Below are 20164 nucleotides of genomic sequence, written 5' to 3'. Positions count from 1 at the left end.
ACATTCACTTCCATTAGATGATAACTGATAGCTGAAGTTGTGGCCAAATGAACCCTGACACCATCACAAACCACTTCTGTGAGAAAAACAGCAGATTGTCTAGGATGGCTGTAATGTTACAATGCTATAATACCCCAATTCAGTGGGGGTTTTGGACCATCTACTTGTACATCCAAAATGAACTGGCACCTTTGCAGTAGCTGAATCAAAGAAAAATGTAAATACTTAATTTTTTTAGTATTTTGCAGATATCTATATGAATTTATATACTTGAATTTGAATTAACTTATGTAGGATGAACATTGGTTCTTTTAATTTTCAGTGTTCCTCCCTCCTCCCCTTTACTTATTTATTTTTGATCATGAAACTGTAAGCAGGTATTTGAAGTGAGGAAGCCCTTCTATGTCAAAGCCCTGCTGTATAAAATGGCCTGGAATTCCTGAAATCCCATATTATGGGTTTGTCGGCTCTGAGTTTGTGCAAAGCTTCTATTACAGAGCCTTTGAAAGAAGTTCTAAATCACAAAAAAGCAGTAATGTAAAACTATCTTTATTGAAAATACATCTACAAAGTAATGTTTCTCAATCCACTCTGGGTGCATACCAATGCAGAACCAATGAGGGATGGGGAAGGGAATCTTTCTATAGTACCTGATTTCCATAAGAAACAAAGTTAGTATAAAAAAAATCACATTCTTTGTGACACAATTCATTTTTCTCAGCTGATGTCATAGAAAGACAGCCATTTACATTGTCTTTGCAATGTATTTCCAAACAAAATCTTAACAAAAAATTAAATTGTTAAGCCATAAATTCTACAGTTAATGTTTATACACACATTCTGAATACAGTATCTATATAAAAATATCTCTAATTACATATCAGAAAATGCCTGTCTGTATCCTAGATTTGCATTCTCTTAGCAAAAAAAACCCAAAACCAACAAACAACCCATACTTGTTTTCTTTCATTCAGAGATTCTTTTAGAGCTTTGTTGGTTTGACTGCTCAATACTCTGTATTAAACCCTGCTCATTTCATTCACTGGAGAGTTCCTGCTTCTATTGCCTGGGTTACTCAACTAGAGAAGTTGGGCAGGAGTTTTCAGTCCTAAAAAAACCAGTCTTGCCTGGGAAAAGATTTGCCTTCAACCAGCATGCTGACATTTTCACTACAGTTACTTGTACACCTTATTTGTGTTATTTTAGTGACAGAAGCAACATATTGAATGTTTTTTGAGTGGCAGCTGGGACATTGCAAGGGAATCCTTCATTTCCATCATCAGAATTTTTTGGTAGGGGGAGGGAGAAAGAAGACCACCAAACATTTTAATAAAAAAGATCACTCAACACTCTTGTGCCTGTTGATTAACATTTTTTCATTCCCCCAACTGTAACTGCATAATAAAACTTTCCAGTTTAACCTCTATAATAATACAAGGCAAAAAGGAAAAAATACATAATTTAATTTCTAGAAAAGGGCTTCATCAGAGAATAATCTTGAGATGAACAAAAAAAGCCACAGGATTACAAGTGCATTTTCTCCCTTTTTTCATTCCTTCCTTATCTATTCCCTGACAGAAACCTACAATATTGTGCTTTAAAATCCTTTCTAATTAAAATTTCAACATTTATTATATTTTGCAATTTATATATTTTTCCTAGTAAAAAGTAAAAAAGCACCCATTAGTTTTATTTTCTAAAGGGTTATTTTTTTCTTTTTGAGATGCTACTGATAAACACACAAATTTCAAAATTTCAACATTTCAAGATTTCAAAGTTTCACATTGAGATAGGGAGCCTTCTCTTCCAGATGGAAAAATGTAAATCCAGCTAATAGCTCTGTAACTTATCAGTGGAATGACAAAGCATTTGGGAGGTTTCCAATCAGGAAACCTCCTGCTGGTTGCAGGGATTCAGATTTAGAATCCAGTCCCTTTAGGATCTGAGCATCTCACCCTTCTGCACCTTCTGCAGAAGGCTGGCACTGCCCTGTATTCTTATTATTGCTTATTAAGTAGATAATTGGCATACTCAGAGGACACTATATTTTTTTTGTCCAAACAGAGATGAAGACACATTTTCTGTCCCAGGCTAGGGCCTTGGTCCTACAAACACACACACAGATTGTTCAACTGGGTTGTGATGTTGAAATTAAGGGGGCAAATCTAGATTGGAGGTACATACATAAATGTTTACAAGTCAGTGGGAGCTGACTAGGATAAGTTTTTGTGAAGATCAGCTGAGGCTAATGTGAAAAACTGCGTCTAGATAAAATAACTTTCTCAGAAATCTTTCAACTCAGCTGATAAAAGTGCTGATTTGGTTTGGGTTTTTTTTTTTTTTCTTTATTTATATATCATCCCCATTTTTATCTTTTCAATTAATGTCCTTTTTATTGTCCTGCTAATATTTAAACAACAATATCACACTAGAAAAAAAAAATCAGATAGAAAAGCAAAAATCCTGTTAATTTACTTAGCTGGATGCAGTTATCAAGTTAGAAATATTGATTGTGTTTTAATATATGTTAGGAATTTTGCAACAGGTATTTAAAAAAATAAAACCATTTTCAGGCTCTGTTATCTATTTTTACTTTCCAGTTCATAAAAAAAATAGGTTCACAGGACTAACATATACGCTGATCTTTGTTTTTATTTAATTGACAATCTCTCTTTTTTTATCCTCAGTTAGCACATGTCTAGCAGGACCGGTGTTGTTGCCTGTTAATTTTTTTAAGTGGGAAGCCAACATATACCATGATCACTGCTAATTTGGAATATATTTTCATTAATTCTTTCCAGTGCTAGCATGAAGGGAGAAGAAAAGGAATAAGTGAACTTGGTGAATTCAAGATATAAATGTCTGGAAAAAGTGTGTGTTTTCCACACTTGTAGTGTTTGACTCATGCTTTCTTTACCCTACATCTTGGTTTCACTATCTAACGGTTTCTCACTCTCATTTTCCTGTGAGATCAGTTGGTATGGTTTCTTCATTTCGTTCTCCTCTATCACAGAATTACCCATTTCAGCATCCCTGTTCTTCAGCTCGTGCCTTGATAAATGTTCAACAATTCCTGCTCCGATGGAGTCTCCCAAGACATTGGTAGTGGTGCGGAGACGATCCCTAAGGAGAAATAGTAAGTTAGCCTTGATTTCACAGCTTATTCAGGGAAGCATACAGACTAGCTGTTAAAATGGCCTTTAAATAGCTACTAGATGATTCATCTATTTTATGTATATTCATTTATCTGAACTGTTAATGCCATGATTTCTTCTACAGAAATTAACAAATATACTAGGATTTGGAGTCACAAAATATGTTAATACTCTTGGCAACTTCACAGCAAGAAACAGCTGTGTCATGGGGACAACAAAGGGACCATATGGCAGATGCTTCTCGGATGCATTTCTATTCTCTGATGGTTTGGGTTTGTATCCTCTGAACATGTAAGCCAATGAGAATCTACCTTGTTAGGGTCATTTCCCTCCTGACCATAAACTACAGTCAGTAATTTAGGGTGGAATTCTGCTGAAATAATTAAAATTAAACTACAACGATTCAGCCGTCTTAGAGGGCTCTGCCCAGATGTAGGAGGCAGCTTGACAAGGAGCAACTGGCACTGTTACTTGATAAGCGTCCACCTTCATAAGGCTGTGGGCCTGTGGTTAGATAATCATTTGAAGACATTATGTTCTGATAACAACATGGGCAACTTCTTGCAGGGATCAGCTGAGAAGACTGCAGGGTAGAAGCCTCTGGAAACTATAACTAATAGGGGTTAGATGAAATAGAGGTTGGAGGAAACCTTCTGTCTTTGTTTTAGTTCCTGGACCTAAGGGATTTCCCCATATACCAACAGGTGTCATTTAGTCTTCTACAGGTAGAGGAATGGAAAAACTGAAGGGCAATACATTGTGGTGGCTGGATAAGGGAGTTACACAACTGTTTTTCATTTCTGTGTCCATGGGGTAGACATATGAACCTTTCTTAGATTAGATAGTCAGCAGGGCTGCAATGAACCTTGTTGGATCTGAACCAGCTCTGAGCCTGATTGATGGAAAGGTTTTCATTGCCATCCTACAAAAAATAGAAGACTAAAGCAATTCATTGCTAATTTAATTACAGTGTGTCTGGAAGTTTTCTTCTACCCTAAGGATCCAGGTTTCTAAGTAACCCTTTTGCATGCAAGAGGAATCATCATTAAGTAACACCCCTCACCATCTGCTCTAAAAAAATACGTTAGTTGCAAGAAACTGTGATTCTTTTTAACACTTCTTTCCAACTGCCTTCCACAGCAAGAGAAGTACACCACTGATTGCAGTATTGCCAGAATGTTCCTGGCTACTGCATTTCTAAATATGGTCTAAGCTTTTAGTGACTCCATAAAAATACTTACAAGAACCAGTCCACTGCAATGATAAGAGTGATATCATCTGTAGGCAAACCTACTGATGTGAGCACAATGACCATGGTGACCAGTCCAGCTTGAGGAATGCCCGCAGCCCCAATACTGGCAGCTGTAGCTGTGATGCTGTGCAAAGAGATGGCAAAAGCAATTAATTGACTTCCATAATAAAGTCTCCTTATCATCTGGCAAACATTAAAAACACATATGAAGCAAGAAGACATTTGCTCAGTAGTAAATCAAAAGATGAGCCTAGTCTCTTATCGGAATGCTGCATAACTGCAGGGGAGTGTGGATTTTAATCCAAAATGTTTACACTAAACCTTTATCCAGAACCCTTGAAACATGATATTGTTAGGTGGTAAATCCCCTACTAGGCGCTAAGGGCCAGACAAAACCATTATAGCTACAAGCCCTCACCCATTGAACAAACTCATTCCACAAGCTCAAACATGTTAAAAGAAAAGCTGTGGAGGTAATTTTGTCCTGGCAGATCTAATGCAAGAACCTTTATTCTCTGGCCATCTCACTGTAACTTCATTCCAAGTGAAGTATCTGTCCTCCAGCAGTTGGCATTCTGCCATCAGAAAACAGAAAGCTGCCAGAAACCCTGAATCATACAGTCTAGTAACTTAATAGAAATACGCTTGTTCACACCTGGTTTAGGAAGAATTTGTTTTGTCAGGTGCTTGGCAGGGAGCAGCTCTAGTACTAATGAATGTGGAACTATTGCCTCAGAGTGTGAAGGCAGAGTTTTGCCTTCTGTTGATGAATATTGAATTAAGCTGGTGGATTTATGGAGAGAAGCACTTCTGCCTGAAGATCTTCAACATTCCCAGTTCACCATATCTGAACTTTCAGTGCTCCTGAGTGATAAATACGTGTCTCTCTGTCCTGCAGTGTCCCTCTCTCCCCTTGCTGACATTTTTTTTTCTTCTGCACATGTACCCATCACCCTTTTCTCTTAAACTCTTTGAGTGACATAATGAAATTAATGCAGATCAGTTATCATTGAGTACTACTTAGTGGGTTGTTTGCTATTCTATTTCAAACATGAAGGCTTGTGTGCTTGAAAACATACCTATATTCTCCACCCCTATCAGCTGGTGAAATAAAAGGTATTACTGCTCCTTACACAGTGTGCTCTACTTGTATCCTGAGACCATCAGGACTAGGAAAACACTACCTCTCCTAGCATTAGCACTGTGACACTTTTACGCTACTGCTTTGTACATGCATTGTAAACAGCCTGGTACTGATTGTAAGTCTATAGCTCCCAACAGCTGCATGAGTTCTTAAGAAAGAAAATTTAAAAGTAATTAAAAACTGTTCTTGTTGACTCTACTAGATGCAGTGATAGTTGTGTCATGTTACAGTTTTTTAAAGCTTTACCTAATGGAAAATATATACTGGGGGGCCTGTTCTGTGCAGAAGATGTAAATCATTACAGTTAGTCAGCCACTGCAGCAGTTCTTGTTTTTAGCTCTAGATGCTGTTGTTTAATCCCACATATAATAGCAAGAAGGAGTCATCACAAAGGTGCTTTTATTATATGTAGGTAATAATGGCTTCTGTACCTGATTGTGATAATCTGCCCGAAGTTCAGATCAAAGTTGTTAACCTGTGCAATGAAAATTGCAGCCAAAGCCTCATATAAAGCAGTTCCATCCATATTAATTGTAGCACCAACTGGGAGTACAAATCTTGTAACTCGTTTGTCCACTCCATTAATTTCTTCTAGACACTTAAATGTAACAGGTAATGTTGCAGAACTGAAACAAAAAAAAAAAAGAGAAGGTAATATATGATACAAATTCTAAAAAGAGGGAATGAAAAGAGTGTCACACATTGTGATGACAGGAGAGATTGTTCTAACTGTCTTAATTTTTATGTGATCTACAAGCATATTTTTTTAGAAAATGTGAAGGCTGAATTTCAACACTTCTAATGATGGAGGTTCTTCTGATGCTTTTGGAAAGTTTTTCCAATAGTTAATTACTGTCACTGTCTATGTAGTCCCTAGTCTGAATGTGTCTAAGTTCAGTAATTTTGTCACGATTCCTGCTTGTCATTTTTTATGTCATGGATTTATGATTGAATCATCCTTAAGCATTGTTTTCCTGAATTTATACAAGTTGAGCTATTCAAGACTTCAGTAAACAGCATGTTTTCTCTTATTTATTTGCTGGCTCCCCTGGAAAGGCATTTTGGTGGATGATTACATTACTTTCCACTTGTGGGTTAACACTAGTAGGCAGCTAAGCACCACACAGCCACTCGCTTACTCACCCCCACCACCCTGAGTGAGGCAGGCAAAGAAGAAAGGAACAGTAAAAGCAAGAAAACCCAGGGGTAGAGATTAAAAGAAAAAAAAAGTTTAATAAATAAAGGGTAAGTGGAAGAAGAGAGAAAGAAAACAAAAAAAAACCCAAGTGATGCAAAGGCAGTCACTCATCACCTCCCACAGGTAGACCAATGCCCAGACCGTTCCCAAGTAAAAGATGGCTAGCCTCCCTAAAATCCCTCTTTTCCCACCTTATTGCTAAGCATGTTATATGGCATGGAATATCTCTTTGGTTAGTTCAGGTCATCTGCCTGGTTGTGTGCCCTCCCAACCTATTTCTGCAGGGGGCAGAGTGAGAAACAGAGAAACAGAGAAAGCCTTGATACTGTGCAAATACTGTTCAGCAATAGCTAGAACATCAATGTATGATCAGTGTTGTCTTGGTCACAAATCTAAAACACAGGACTATATGAGCTGCTATGAAGAATGTTAACTCTGTCCCAGCGAGGCCCCGCACACCACTTAATCTTGTTCCCCTGCTGCTACATCCAAATATGATATAAAAGATAATTTCATTTAAAGACCAACCCATCTGAATATTTTGGCTTCATATGCTACAGGAGTGCCCATTCAACCCACATGACCCAAGTTCCTTTTCAGAGACACTGCCTCAGAAGGAAGGATAAGGTGGCCATTTTATCAGAGCTGGCTGGGCTCTTTGTTCTTAAAGATGTATTTCTACATCTGATCACACCAAAGTAAAGAGGTTTTTCAAGACCCAGCAATTCAGATTACTCTGTCCTCAGTGACCTCTGCATTGCTAACTACTTAACAGACTTTCATGTCTTTGAAAACTTTATCAATATTGATAAAATACTGATAAAATGTAAAGTAAAGAAGGGCTGTGGAATATTGTGCTAGAAAATCTCTTTGATGACAGTCAACTTATAGCTGAATTTTAAACAGATTTAAATCCACTTGCAGTATAGTATGCTCTCGCATCAATCTGGGTTCTTAGTCAGAATCTTGAGCAGTGCCAAGTGGAATGTCTTACAGAAGCTGGAACATGTCCTCTTAACACTATTACTGTTACCCGTCAAAGTTGCAGTTTCATTTTATTTTCTCTTAAACTATGTTGACTGGCATTAGTTTTATTATCTTCTTTTAAAAATCATTATTAATTAAATTCCCTTTTAGGCATTCCACAAATTTGCAAGTACTGACACAAAAATGTCAAATGTGAAATTAGTATTTGTCTCTCACTACCCATTAATATACTGTCATAATTTTTCTAAGTCCTCAAGAACTTTCTCAGTTATACAAAACTTAATCAGATTTTATGTTAATGGTTACAATAGCTTCTCATCCAGATCTTCAAAATAATCCCAGACACCAGGGACTTGATTTTGGCAATACAGAATGTCCGACTTAAAACATCTGTCTTTAGGAGGCACTTTTAAAATCTATTCAAATGAAGGATGTCTTATGAAAGGTCATATGGTATGGAAATGTATATTTGATTACAATAATATTTCCTTTCATCATAGATGCAAACAGTTTTTTTTTATTTCATATGACATACCTATGACTTCATCAACAAAGAGCAAAAGTGGAATTTCTGTTGCAGGTTGTATATCCATCACTGGCTATCAGGATTTTGAGCATAGAACATCAGCTGCCGATAACGGCTCTCAAGGTCTCTCAGAATCCCCTCTGAACTTTCTTGTTTGCTGCTCCATTTTGCCATGCACATCCTTTGCCAGCTGCATCCTTTACCAGGAAGCCATTACAAACTACTTAAAAATTTCAAACAACAAGGCTAATCAAAGTCACAAGTGTTCCAGCCATACAGTCTGCATCACCAAACAGACTCATTACATCTCTGTTCAGGGATTCTGATAGAAAATAGAGTTCAAGTCAATATAATGATAATATTTATCTCTATTGGAGAGCAGCATATATTAAATAAAGTGCCCAAATGAATACTTGAATACAGAGTTAGCCAATTACATTAGGCAAAATTGTTTCTCAAATCAGTAATATTACAAAAAAATATGGCCTTGGAATATTGTATTATACCTGGAAGATGTTCCCAAAGCTGTGACTAATGCCTGGATTAAGCCTCCAATAAATACCCAAGGGTTCTTACGAGTGATCAGGAAGTAGAGAAGAGGTAGGACAATGACAGCATGAATTAGCAAACCAATGATAACTGTTACAGTATACATGGCAAGCTGACCACCGATCACACCCATATCTTCCATCTCAACAATTTTTCCAGCAATCAAGAAGAGGATTCCAAGTGGAGCATACCTGCAAATAAGAAATCAAATCAGTACTGTGCTGAACAAAGTAGAAATTCACTCCCTGATCCCTACCTTTTGTGTTTATATGCATGCATGAATGTAGGATTTCACTGTTAGGATGACTGCAATTATTCAGAAGCAGTCCAAGAGTTTAACTCCTTAACTCTTAACAGTTCAACCTGGATTAAACCACAAGCAGTGAATGATTCTGATAGGCTCCATTGGATTCAGGATCTGGTAAGGATTTCAAGATGTTATAGCATGCCTTTCAGACACATAGGAAGATGAGCTCTTTCCGGAATTCAAGTGTCGTTTAAAAGCTAGTTTAGTCAGTTGTGTTATAATTCTATCTGTATGAACAAAGGCTCAACCGACATAGTTGTAGACTATACCAAGTGCCCAGTTCTATTATCTCACCAGTGCTGTTTCCCATGTTGTTGGGGAAGGAACCCACACAGAAGGCTGATGACTTCCAATGATTTTAAGCCGCTTCTGGCCACGCCTCATTCTATCCAGTGGGGCACTGGATAAATACTTTAGCATGAAGCCATGTGTATGAGAGAGGTTAGCTGCATTGTGGGGCAGCCACAAAGGTGGTACGGTCTGCTTTTTCCTATTGATAAGCACAGCTACAGATGAAGAAAGAGCTAGTGCTGAGCATAAAACTCTTAACAATTCTGCTGCAGCAGGACTTTTGTTATGGCCTTATCTCTATAAATCATAGAATCATAGAATCATTTAGGTTGGAAAAGACCTTTAAGATCATCCAGTCCAACCATTAACCTACACTACCAAATCCACACTAAACCAATCAAGGGTAGACTAGACTAAACCATGTCCCAAAGTGCCACGTCTACCCATTTTTTGAACACTTCCAGGGATGGTGACTCCACCACCTCTCTGGACAGCCTGTTCCAACGCTTGACTACCCTTTCCATGAAGAAATTTCTCCTAATTTCCAACCTAAACCTCCCCTGGCGCAGCTTGAGCCCATTTCCTCTCATCCTATCGCTAACTACATGGGAGAAGAGCCCAACACCCACCCCACTACAACCTCCTTTCAGGTAGTTGTAGAGAGCCATAAGGTCTCCCCTCAGCCTCCTCTTCTCTAGGCTAAACAACCCCAGTTCCCTCAGCTGTTCCTCATAAGACCTGTGCTCCAGACCCTTCACCAGCTTTGTTGCCCTTCTCTGGACACGCTCCAGCACCTCAATGTCCTTCTTGTACTGAGGGTCCCAAAACTGGACACAGTATTCCAGGTGTGGCCTCACCAGTGCTGAGTCCAGGGGAACAATCACCTCCCTGCTCCTGCTGGCCACACTGTTCCTGATACTGTCCGCTTGTCTTTTCACACTATGTTACCATAGAACAAAATTTATCCAGCATATCTCAATTGCACTTTAAGCCATCAAATAAATCTAGAAATTTCTCAGAATTAACAATTTTCATCCACTGCTTTATCATCTTAAACGTGCTTGTAAAGAAGGAGAAAAGATTTTTGCTTTGTATAGATGTTTCCTGGCAGAACAGAGTTTTAGCTACTGGAAAAAATATACTTAGTTTTAGTTTTGTATCTAGTACTGCAACATATGTGTATGTGCTCTTGGGTAGGCTTTTGTAGTTGATTCGTTTGTTTTCTGTAGTAAAGAAGGCAACAAAACATAATTTCTTTTCATAATTAACCTTCTACCTGACAAATAAAGAATCTTCATTGTTGAAAAGACTTCATACCTAATGTTTGAGGGAAAAGGTATTGGTTTTATTTACCTATTGAATACAATAAAGAAAATAAGAAAATTATGTGTATGTGTAAGCAGTGCAGCTACAATGCAAGGACGTACGTATACACTACACAACTGCAGGAACAGGTTGGGTTGGAAACCAAAGACAACAAGGTCTTGCTGTGTAGAAATAAGATTATGGGAAAGGTTTGTCAGTTTCCTTTGGTGAAGTCAGATTAGGATATAAGGAAACTGATATCATACTGTTGTGATCACTGTCTTTATGAAGATGTAGAATGGCTCTGTATAAGCGTAGCAAGTTCTGCCATAGATCCTGATTTTTCTCATGTCAAAAGCTAAACACACTGAAAGACTAGGTATGTTTGGGCAAAATAACGACATACAGAATTAAAGTTCTTGGGTTCAAGACCTGGGGAACTACAGGCCAGTCAGTCTCACCTCTGTGCCTGGCAAGATTATGGAGCAGATTGTCCTGGAAACTATGCTAAGGCACATGGAGAAGGTGATTGGTGACCACCAACGTGGCTTCACTAAGGGTAAATAATGCCTTAAAATTTGGTGGCCTTCTACAACAGGGTTACAGTGTTGGTGGATAAGGGAAGAACAACTGACATAATCTACCTGGACTTGTGCAAAACATTTGACACTGTCCCACATGATATCCTTGTCTCTAAATCGGGACACATGGATTTGATGGATGGATGACTTAGTGGATAAGGGATTGGCTGGATGGTCACACCGAAAGGGTTGTGGTCAATGGCTTGGTGTCCAAATGGAGACCAGTCACAAGTGGCATTCCTCAAGGGTTGGTATTGGGACTGGTGCTATATAACATCTGTGTTGGCGACATGCACAGTGGGATTGAGTGCACCTTCAGCAAGTTTGCTGATGACACCAAGCTGAGGGGTGTGGCTGACACACTGGAGGGAAGGGATGCCATCCAGAGAGACCTGGACAAGCTTGAGAATTGGGCCCATGTGAACCTCATGAGGTTCAACAAGGCCAAGTGCAAAGTCCTGCAACTGGGTTGGGACAACCCCCAGTATTAATACAGACTGGGGGATGACCAGCCGGGTTAGCTCAGTTGGTTAGAGCATGGTGCTAATAACACCAATTTCACAGGTTCAATCCCTGCTTACTGCAGGGGGGTTGGGCTCGATGATCTCTCAAGGTCCCTCCCAACCCAAAGCATTCTATGATTCTATGAAGGGATTGCAAGCAGCCCTGTGGAGAAGGACTTGAGGGTACTGGTGGATGAAAAACTGGACATGAGCTGGCAATGTGCACTTGCAGCCCAGAAAGCCAACCGTATCCTGGGCTGCGTCAAAAGGAGCATGGCCAGCAAGTTGAGGGAGGTGATTCTACCCCTCTGCTCCACTCTGGTGAGACCCCACCTGGAGTACTGCGTTCAGCTCTGGGGCCCCAGCATAAGAAGGAAATGGACCTGTTGGAGTGGGTCCAGAGGAAGACCATGAAGATGATGAAGGGTATGGAGCACTTCTATGAATACAGACTGAGAGATTTGGGGTGGTTCATCCTGGAGAAGAGAAGGCTGCGGGGAGACCTTATAGCAGCCTTTCGGTACTTAAAAGAGGGCCTACAGGAAAGATGGGGAGTGCAGTGGTAGGGGTAATGGTTTTAAACTGAAAGAGGGTAGATTTAGATTAGATATGAGGAAGAAATTCTTTACTGTGAGGGTGGTGAGACACTGGAACAGGTTGCCCCGTGGAGGTGTGGATGCCTTATCCCTGGAAGTGTTCAAGGCCAGGCTGGATGGGGCTTTGAGCAACGTGATCTAGTGGAAGATATCCCTGCCCATGACAGGGGGTTGGGACTAGATGATCTTTAAGATCCCTTCCAACTCAAACCATTCTATGATTCTATGATTCTATGATTCATTTATGAAAAAAGCTACAAGGTAGTTAAGATCTTATTGTCTGACTTCCTGCCAAACAGACTGTTGCTATCCAGTGCCTGACTGTGGTGAAAAAATAGTTAGTAACTTAAAAAGGAACTTATCAAAGAGGCACTTACCACATGATTAGAGCTACCAATCTCATGATAGCCTCATTAAGACTATCAAAGAAGTCTTTTAATGCCTGACCTTGCTCCTTCATGCTTCCAATCACCAGGCCAAAGCTTATTGAGAAAACCACCAAGCCAAGGGCATTCACTCCATTTACAGAACCTGGAACAGGAACTATTTCCTCTTTCATTCGGGTGAGGGTTTCCATTGCTTCAGACACATTGCTTATTATGGAAGCCACTGTGGATGTGTCATTGGATGAAATATCTACTTTAAACATTCTCTTTTCATAGTTAGTTTTGAACTGTTAAAAAAAAAATAAAAGAAAGGTAGGAATTCTGTGAGTTATAGCAAACAAACATAAAAATCACACATTAAATCATTAATTACTATTGTAGGATATTTGAATTTTTTGTGTAATATTTGTTGGTAGAGTGTACTGTGATGAAGGCCTGGCTTTCCTGAAAGCAACAAAAATCCATATTAACTTCAAGAGCTAAATCTTCAACTTTAGCTTCCAGAACTCATTTTCTCATAAATATGTCAAAATCAAAGATGCAGGTTTGTCATGCTCATGAGTTTTGTGACAAAACTATTGATTCTTAGTTTGCATTTTTATAAATTGCTATTTTTCCCCAAAACATATTTCCAACTGTTAAATAAAGAGGTCTTTTTTGGCTATTGAAAATATTTTCATGTGCTCTGGAGTGTCCTTAGTTTTTCATCTTATTGAATTAGAAAAGGTTAGACTGAAAATAACTTAAATATAACATACCTCTTTTTTTCCTTTGCTATGGCAAAGCCATTAGTTTCCTATGCTTTGCAGTAACAAATCACCACTTTTCTTAATTAAGAAAAGGATTCTACCTTAAATGGTTCCATTATGGAATGGGCAAATCAATTTAAAAATCTTAATATGCTCCTAAACATCTACTTTGAAAAACAGTCTTTCACCACCTAATGCTTTTCCAAAGAGAATGTGCATTCTGAATATTTCTGTCTGGGCTCAAAAAGCCCTGCAGCCCTGTCCTGATTAGATTCTGTTGAACACAAAGAATACTAAATATCACTAGTAAAATGTTTCTAATATATCTCAGGGTGCCAAATACCCTATTAAAGCAATGAGATGCTGGTGTCAAGGTTATTCAGCAACTTTGGACTTTTATTCCTTTGGGCCTGCCAGCAAAAGACAAAAAAATAAGTCTAGAAGCTGTAGTATTATTAGTAATACCTGGAGACTGTTGTGCACTCCAAAAGTATTTGAGTGAAATGGAGTACTTATGACTAAGATGGGAAACCTGAATATCAACATCTATCAACACTGACCTAATTTTTTGTTATTTTCCACACCTGAATAGTTTTATGCACTCCTTCCACATAGTTGCTGTATCCTCCTGAAGGCTTTAAGCCTTTCAGAATTTCAAATAAAACTTGCTTACAGGATATTTATGGAAAGTTCCTGACTAAGATGTAGCAGAACAAATCTCCATGGAGGTCAGATATTCTTGAGTTTTAAATGAAATTTGCTAAAACATTTTTAGATTTGGGCTGTGGTTAGAGGAGACAGCTGTGCTATACAAACAGCTGGCTGACATGGAAAAGCCCAATTCCACTCCCTCACGCACTCACATCCAACCTGTGATAATTTCTCCACTGTGTCAGTTCTAGTTCGATCTCTCAGTGAGCCAATTCTACTGGCAGAAAACTTACCAAGCCAAAAAAGTGGCCATTTTTGGTTAAAGGCTATGGAGGTGAATCAACTCTCTGACTGACGAATGCCAGAGAGGGCAAAAAGCTGAGACTGGAACTACACAGCCAGGGAAGGAGGGATGGGATTGCCTCTTTAAGTGAGTAGTGGCAGAGAGGTATTAGAGTGGAAATTGAAATTTTCTAGTTCTCGCTAAAGGGTGTTTAACTCATTCCTGACAGGAATGTTAAAACACTGCCTCACATTGTACATCAAACACTTATAATTCTTTTTTTTTTTTTTTTTAATGTCTACAGGTATGATAATTGTCTTATATGTATATTTTTGTTACTGTTTTTCAGTAGAAAAAAAAATCATAGGTAAAAATTCCGTAATGCAAATATCTGAAGGGTGTAATTATGCTGGACTTGTGGGCATACAGATTAGACAAACATAAAAAAGCAAGCTGCTTAATGAGGACTAGAATTAAAGCTGAATTTCCTACCAAATTTCCCATTCATTTCCTACTTTCCCTAGACACATTATAACTGACTTTGTCCTGATTCTCCTCCACTACCCTCAGGTGATTCTTTCATTCCTACCTATTTGACTAGGTCAAAAGCAACACGTGATATGGCTGTTAGACAGTGTTAGATGTGTGCTGCCTGGCTGGTTGGCTGCTGCCTGTTGGAACAGGCCACAAGCTAAGTCATAAACCGCTTTTTTTTCAGTGGCAGCACAGTCTTGATTTGTCTGATGTCATACCAAATTAGGTTTGAATTGGCCATTAGGCTCAAAAATTATGATGGGAATTGGGATGAAGTTGAGCAGCTACAGGGGAGAAAGCACAATCACATGAAGTTGCTGACCTTTAAAAAACCCCATTAGAAATCATTTTAGATTGTAATAAGCACATTCCTTCTTTTTTGTGCTGATTCTGGAATTTTTTCCCAGCAGGAATATGCCTTTAATTCTTTATTAGTTAAGTCTCTCTAGGGGTATAATATGGATTTTAGGACCTCACTTGGCAAATTCCATTTCCATTTCAGCTACTAGATGGGTACACAGAGATGTAGATCTCATCTGTTGACTCACCCTGTTGGTCAGACTTAAATATTTCAGAAATGTTACTAGGGAGAACAGTCTGTCTAGAACCCCTTTCAGAGCAATGGAGAAATCATTTATTCAAGTGGGATTCAAGACGGGAATCTGAGCAACAGGAATCAGAGCAACTTTATTTGCTCTGGGACTGTCACTTCAGCTAGCCTATCTTTCATTATTGCTAAATGAGATTAAGGATAACTCTGTGGATGTGTCTGTCTTCTTATGCCTGAAGTTGTCTACCAAAAGTCATGAGAAGGTTCCTGGTGAAGCAAAAGAAATTAAAGAAAACCAAATACAGGAAATGCAAAGGGCATATCTACTAAGGAAGAAGTGTAGGTTGAGATTTATTCTTGTTAGTGCTTTCTCAGATGATGCTAAAGGCAAAATACAAGACTGCTTGACCACCACAAAACAAATTTTCTGTATGTGGAATGGTGAAAAAGCTAACTGTTTAGAGGACATGACAGGATGAAAGACCACCTTCAAGATGATAGAAAATGTCAAAGGTTTTGAAATAGATGAGGTAATAGCAGAGCTAAGTAGGCAATTTAATTACTTTATTGCATAATATAATGAATTAGTTGTTTACAGTTTTATTATTATTTTGTTTTCATTAGTGGTACAAGATACCCACAGTCATTTGACTTGAATATATTGCATTGAATCAACATTATAACATGGCAGTAGCATATTCCAGTGGTTAACTTGCAGACAAGGCAATGGCATAGGTAATGCAAAAACTGCTCTGAAAACTCGTAATTTACTGTCAGTACTCTGAGATAGTGTAGTTAGCAACTGTCTGTGCTAAGTCTGTATGATGACGTAGTTTTTAGTGAATGATTTTAAAAGCAACAAGTTTAAATGCAAGCCTAAAAAAATGAAAAGAAATGAAAATAGGGCAGTGATATCCCACCTTCCTAATTATTTTTTTCTTTCCTTTCTGTATGGACATGTGTGAAAACATTCTAAATTTTCTACAGAAGAGCTGATGACACAGGTTAAAATATATCTTAACTAGCCAAAATTATCATGAGGAATAGACAGCATATATTATTTAGTATTCATGTCTGGATGTCTGATTAACACTTCTAATCCCCTTGATAAGGATGAGTTCAGGAAAGAATATTTAATTAAAAAAAGCTCAGAAGAAATGCAGTTATCAGATACACCTTTCCAGTTCTTTAAGCTTCAGTTGACATCAAATTCCACCTATTCACAACAGAATGACCCTCCCCAAATTGTTAGACTGATTCTGTTTCTCTTGATGTCCCAAGTTCACCTGTGTTTCTTTTGTCTTTTGATATATCCCCAGAGCACAACACAAAGAACAAGCAGTTAAAAAGCAGTATCTGCTTAACAAGCAGACTGCTTATGACTGCTTAGCCCCAGGCTAGATAACATTTTTAAATTTAGCAAAGAAAGAGAAATGAAGAGATAATGGCCAGAGCTGAAAGACAAATCCAAAGATTTCTTTAGCTATACCTAAACTGGGGGTGAATATAGTGGTACAGAGAAAATTTCATACAAAGTAATCTAGTTTTAGATAAGTGTGGAGTATTTATCTGCAGTCAGTCTTTTCAGATTCTCCTGTTACTCATAAAAATCACAAAAGCCCCCAAATGATCAGTGCATAGTGAATGTAGCAACATATGTCATATGGAAATAACCAGCATCAGAAAGTATGCTGTTTGGATTAACAATCTGCTGTTTCCAGTGATGCCTATCTGCCATGGATCTAATTGGAGGAGGTCCTGATAGAGACAGGGTGACAACAGGACTTTGGTCTTTCACAGGGAGAGTGGGAGTAACAAGTGAAGAACAGAATGAAGCTAAAACCCAGTATTTTCCAGATTATTAGTCTTAAATTGACATGCTAGGCAAGGGTGGCCTTTTGTCCCCATTGACTTTCCTGGGACATGGGGCTGAATGCCACCAGCTAAGCCTGGAATGATTTTGCTGATTCTCAGCTGAAAGGTTTGAATGAAAGGATTTCCTTAGCTTTTCCATGGGCTCTCTTTCTCTCCTACAGGGACTCCTCCTGGATTCGGGGATCCACAATGGGGGATCCTTTTTAGAGGGGAAGGGCCATTTTGTTCCAGCACTCTTCCTGTTTCTGGGGAAGAAAATGTGCAAAGAAGGAGGAGGAGGAGAAGAAGAAGCAAGAGGAGGCAGCTTTGTTTGCCTCACAGACTTGCTGGGAAAGAACAGGAAAGGGAATCCAAAGGACCAGAAGACTAAATGAAGAACAGTAGAAAACTTAGCAAGATCTTTCCTGAATAAGTCCTAAGGTCCCAGTCTTCCTTCATGACTCTTCTTCTCCTGGCAGCAATCCTATAAAAGCTTTCCCAACTCCATCTAGCAGCCCTCCCCACATTGGTTACCCTGTTCTCAGGGCTCCATTTCGTTTGCAGGAGAGCAATTCCACATCCAGAAAACTAACTTGACTTCACTAAAATTAATTATGTGAGGGGGAGTACAATTTTCCATGTCTTGGTGTTACAAAATTTGAGTAGCTGTTGATCCTTTGAGGTTAAAAACTTTGGAAATGATAGTTGGTCCTGTGTGTTAGTGGAGCTGCTTTGGGCAGTGCAGATCTCTGTCAGGAAAGAAACCTGCCTAAGGATGCTATAAACCAGAATGTGAGTACCTAATATATTGAAAGATGTGATTTGAATGTGCAGTGCATATGCCAGCGATGGTTTCCAGGTGTGCAAAACTGTGGATCAGTATTACACCTTTCAGTGTGGATGACTATAAATGGTAGTCTGTTTTGTGTTTGGGCCAGCAAACATGGTGTTACAGAATCAGATGAGTGCCAGATGGATCATCCTTCTTTGTAAGTCTTCTGAGAAACATATGAAAAACCTGACGTAAACTTTTGTAAAGAAAGTTATGGAGTCAGACGTACAAAGTGATCTGGATACCTATGAATCTTACACATACTTGTTTCTCCTGTAAAATGTTTTTGGTTTAACAAACCTGCTAAAACAAAATAACTTATACCTAAAAATCTAGGTTTTGGTACCTGATTCAAAAGGTAATAGTATAGGTGTGACATTAAAAATCCCGGTGCTTCAGTAAGCATAGCTGCTGCTGAAAACCAGAAAAAACTTTCATTAAACATTTCCTGTTTTTTGAATCATTTTTCAGAAATCCCTTTAAGCTGTAAAGCACATGAGAAAAACAATATACTTAATGTAAACAGAATCTACAGGACATCTTTATTTAAGAACATAGATTTAGGATGCTAGTCACTGAGTCAAGTTTCCTGTTGCTGTAGGATACTTTATCGAAAGACTTTTCAATGTAGTTTGTTCTCATGACTCCTAACTGAAGATTTTTCCAGGACCTCACCTTTTAGGTAATGAAGGTTAAAAACCTTACAAATTCCCACTTTAAATTCAGTCATAATGATTCCAATTTCTTCTTGTATGAACATTTTTCTTTATCTTATATGGCTCTGTTCCCACTTTGGTTTTTGTACCTGAATAGTTTTTAAATCAAGCTTCTTTTTGCTTTATACACTATGTTCTTTTGATAATCCCAGCAACTCCTCTCTCCATTGTGCTCATTTTGCATGAATCTTCCTATGAATGTAATGACCTGAATATACTGAGTATTCCAGACAGTGACATTCCTCTGGCTTTATTTCCTCTCTTGGAGTTATGGCACCTAATATATCCTGGAGCTGAATTAGAGGGGTTGAATTTTTTTTTTTTTTTTCTGATGATGACTTCCCATCTCAAAGCAGAAATTACTGTTAATTTCTAAATATTTATTTCACACATGACAAAGAGCCACAAGGAGATAACCAAACATGCCAATGTCTGCAAGAGCCAATTTACTTTACTGTTGTGACTTTATAGTATTGCAGTGTGCCAGGGACATACCACCTTCTTTGGCATTTGTTAGATATCTCAATACAAAGTGCTTGGACTTTCCTGTCATGTGTAAATTTCATTGTGTGCATCTTATGGCAATGTAATTCATTGTATGCACAGTCCTTCAGGAATTTCCATTGTTATCTCCACAAATTTTATAATTCTTACAATAATCTTATCCCCTACTCAACGATTTCACTTCTCTCATATTAAAAACTGTTTTATGGAAGTCCAAAGAGATTAGATCCATTGCACTTCTGTGGTACACACACACACACACAAAAAAAAAAAAAAAAAAAAACAAACCCAAACCAATCTTGTGGAAGAAAGTTGGAAGGTTATTCTGGTACAATCTATGATTCAGAAACCTGTGTTAGTCTTTATCTTTTTTTCATGTATTTTTCATTTATTATGAAGTCTTTACTCTTCCCTTCAAGGTACTTATATCCTTCAGTACAACTGAGATCAAGCTAATGGGTTATTAACTGCTTAAATCAATTCCCAAATATTTTTGAAATTGCAATTTGAAAGGCACTATGATTGCTTTCACCAGTTATAGGTAATAACTTCCCAACTTGAGAGATTTATTAAAGACACTAGCTGCTAAATCTGTAACCTTATGCCCTAATTCTTCTGTTATTTTTGAGAGAAACATATCATTCCCTGACTTTATTACATTAAATTCTTTGAATTTTTTTTCTAGTTTAGATACAGACTTTCATATTTCCA

General features: G+C 38.2%; 1 protein-coding gene across 4 annotated transcripts in view; it reads right to left on the bottom strand.

Moving 5' to 3' along the window:
* Positions 1-2918: 2918 nt before the first annotated feature.
* The window catches only part of SLC1A3 (solute carrier family 1 member 3), a 61360-nt gene continuing 44114 nt past the window's right edge, over positions 2919-20164 (bottom strand). For 2 of the 4 annotated variants that reach the window (XM_009477999.2, XM_009478001.2), the window contains 5 exons: positions 12772-13067; positions 8769-9002; positions 5983-6177; positions 4397-4531; positions 2919-3123 (listed from right to left, as the gene is read on the bottom strand). In XM_009477999.2, coding sequence (XP_009476274.1) covers positions 2919-3123; positions 4397-4531; positions 5983-6177; positions 8769-9002; positions 12772-13067 — 1065 coding nt within the window. The remainder of the gene's footprint in view (positions 3124-4396; positions 4532-5982; positions 6178-8768; positions 9003-12771; positions 13068-20164) is intronic. The other 2 variants (XM_009478000.1, XM_009478002.2) reach the window with 2 other exon arrangements.

Source organism: Pelecanus crispus, chromosome Z (assembly GCF_030463565.1).
Source record: "Pelecanus crispus isolate bPelCri1 chromosome Z, bPelCri1.pri, whole genome shotgun sequence".
Lineage (NCBI taxonomy): Eukaryota > Metazoa > Chordata > Aves > Pelecaniformes > Pelecanidae > Pelecanus > Pelecanus crispus.
Note: the sequence above shows the minus strand (reverse complement) of the source record. Positions and strands in the feature narration are given on the sequence as shown.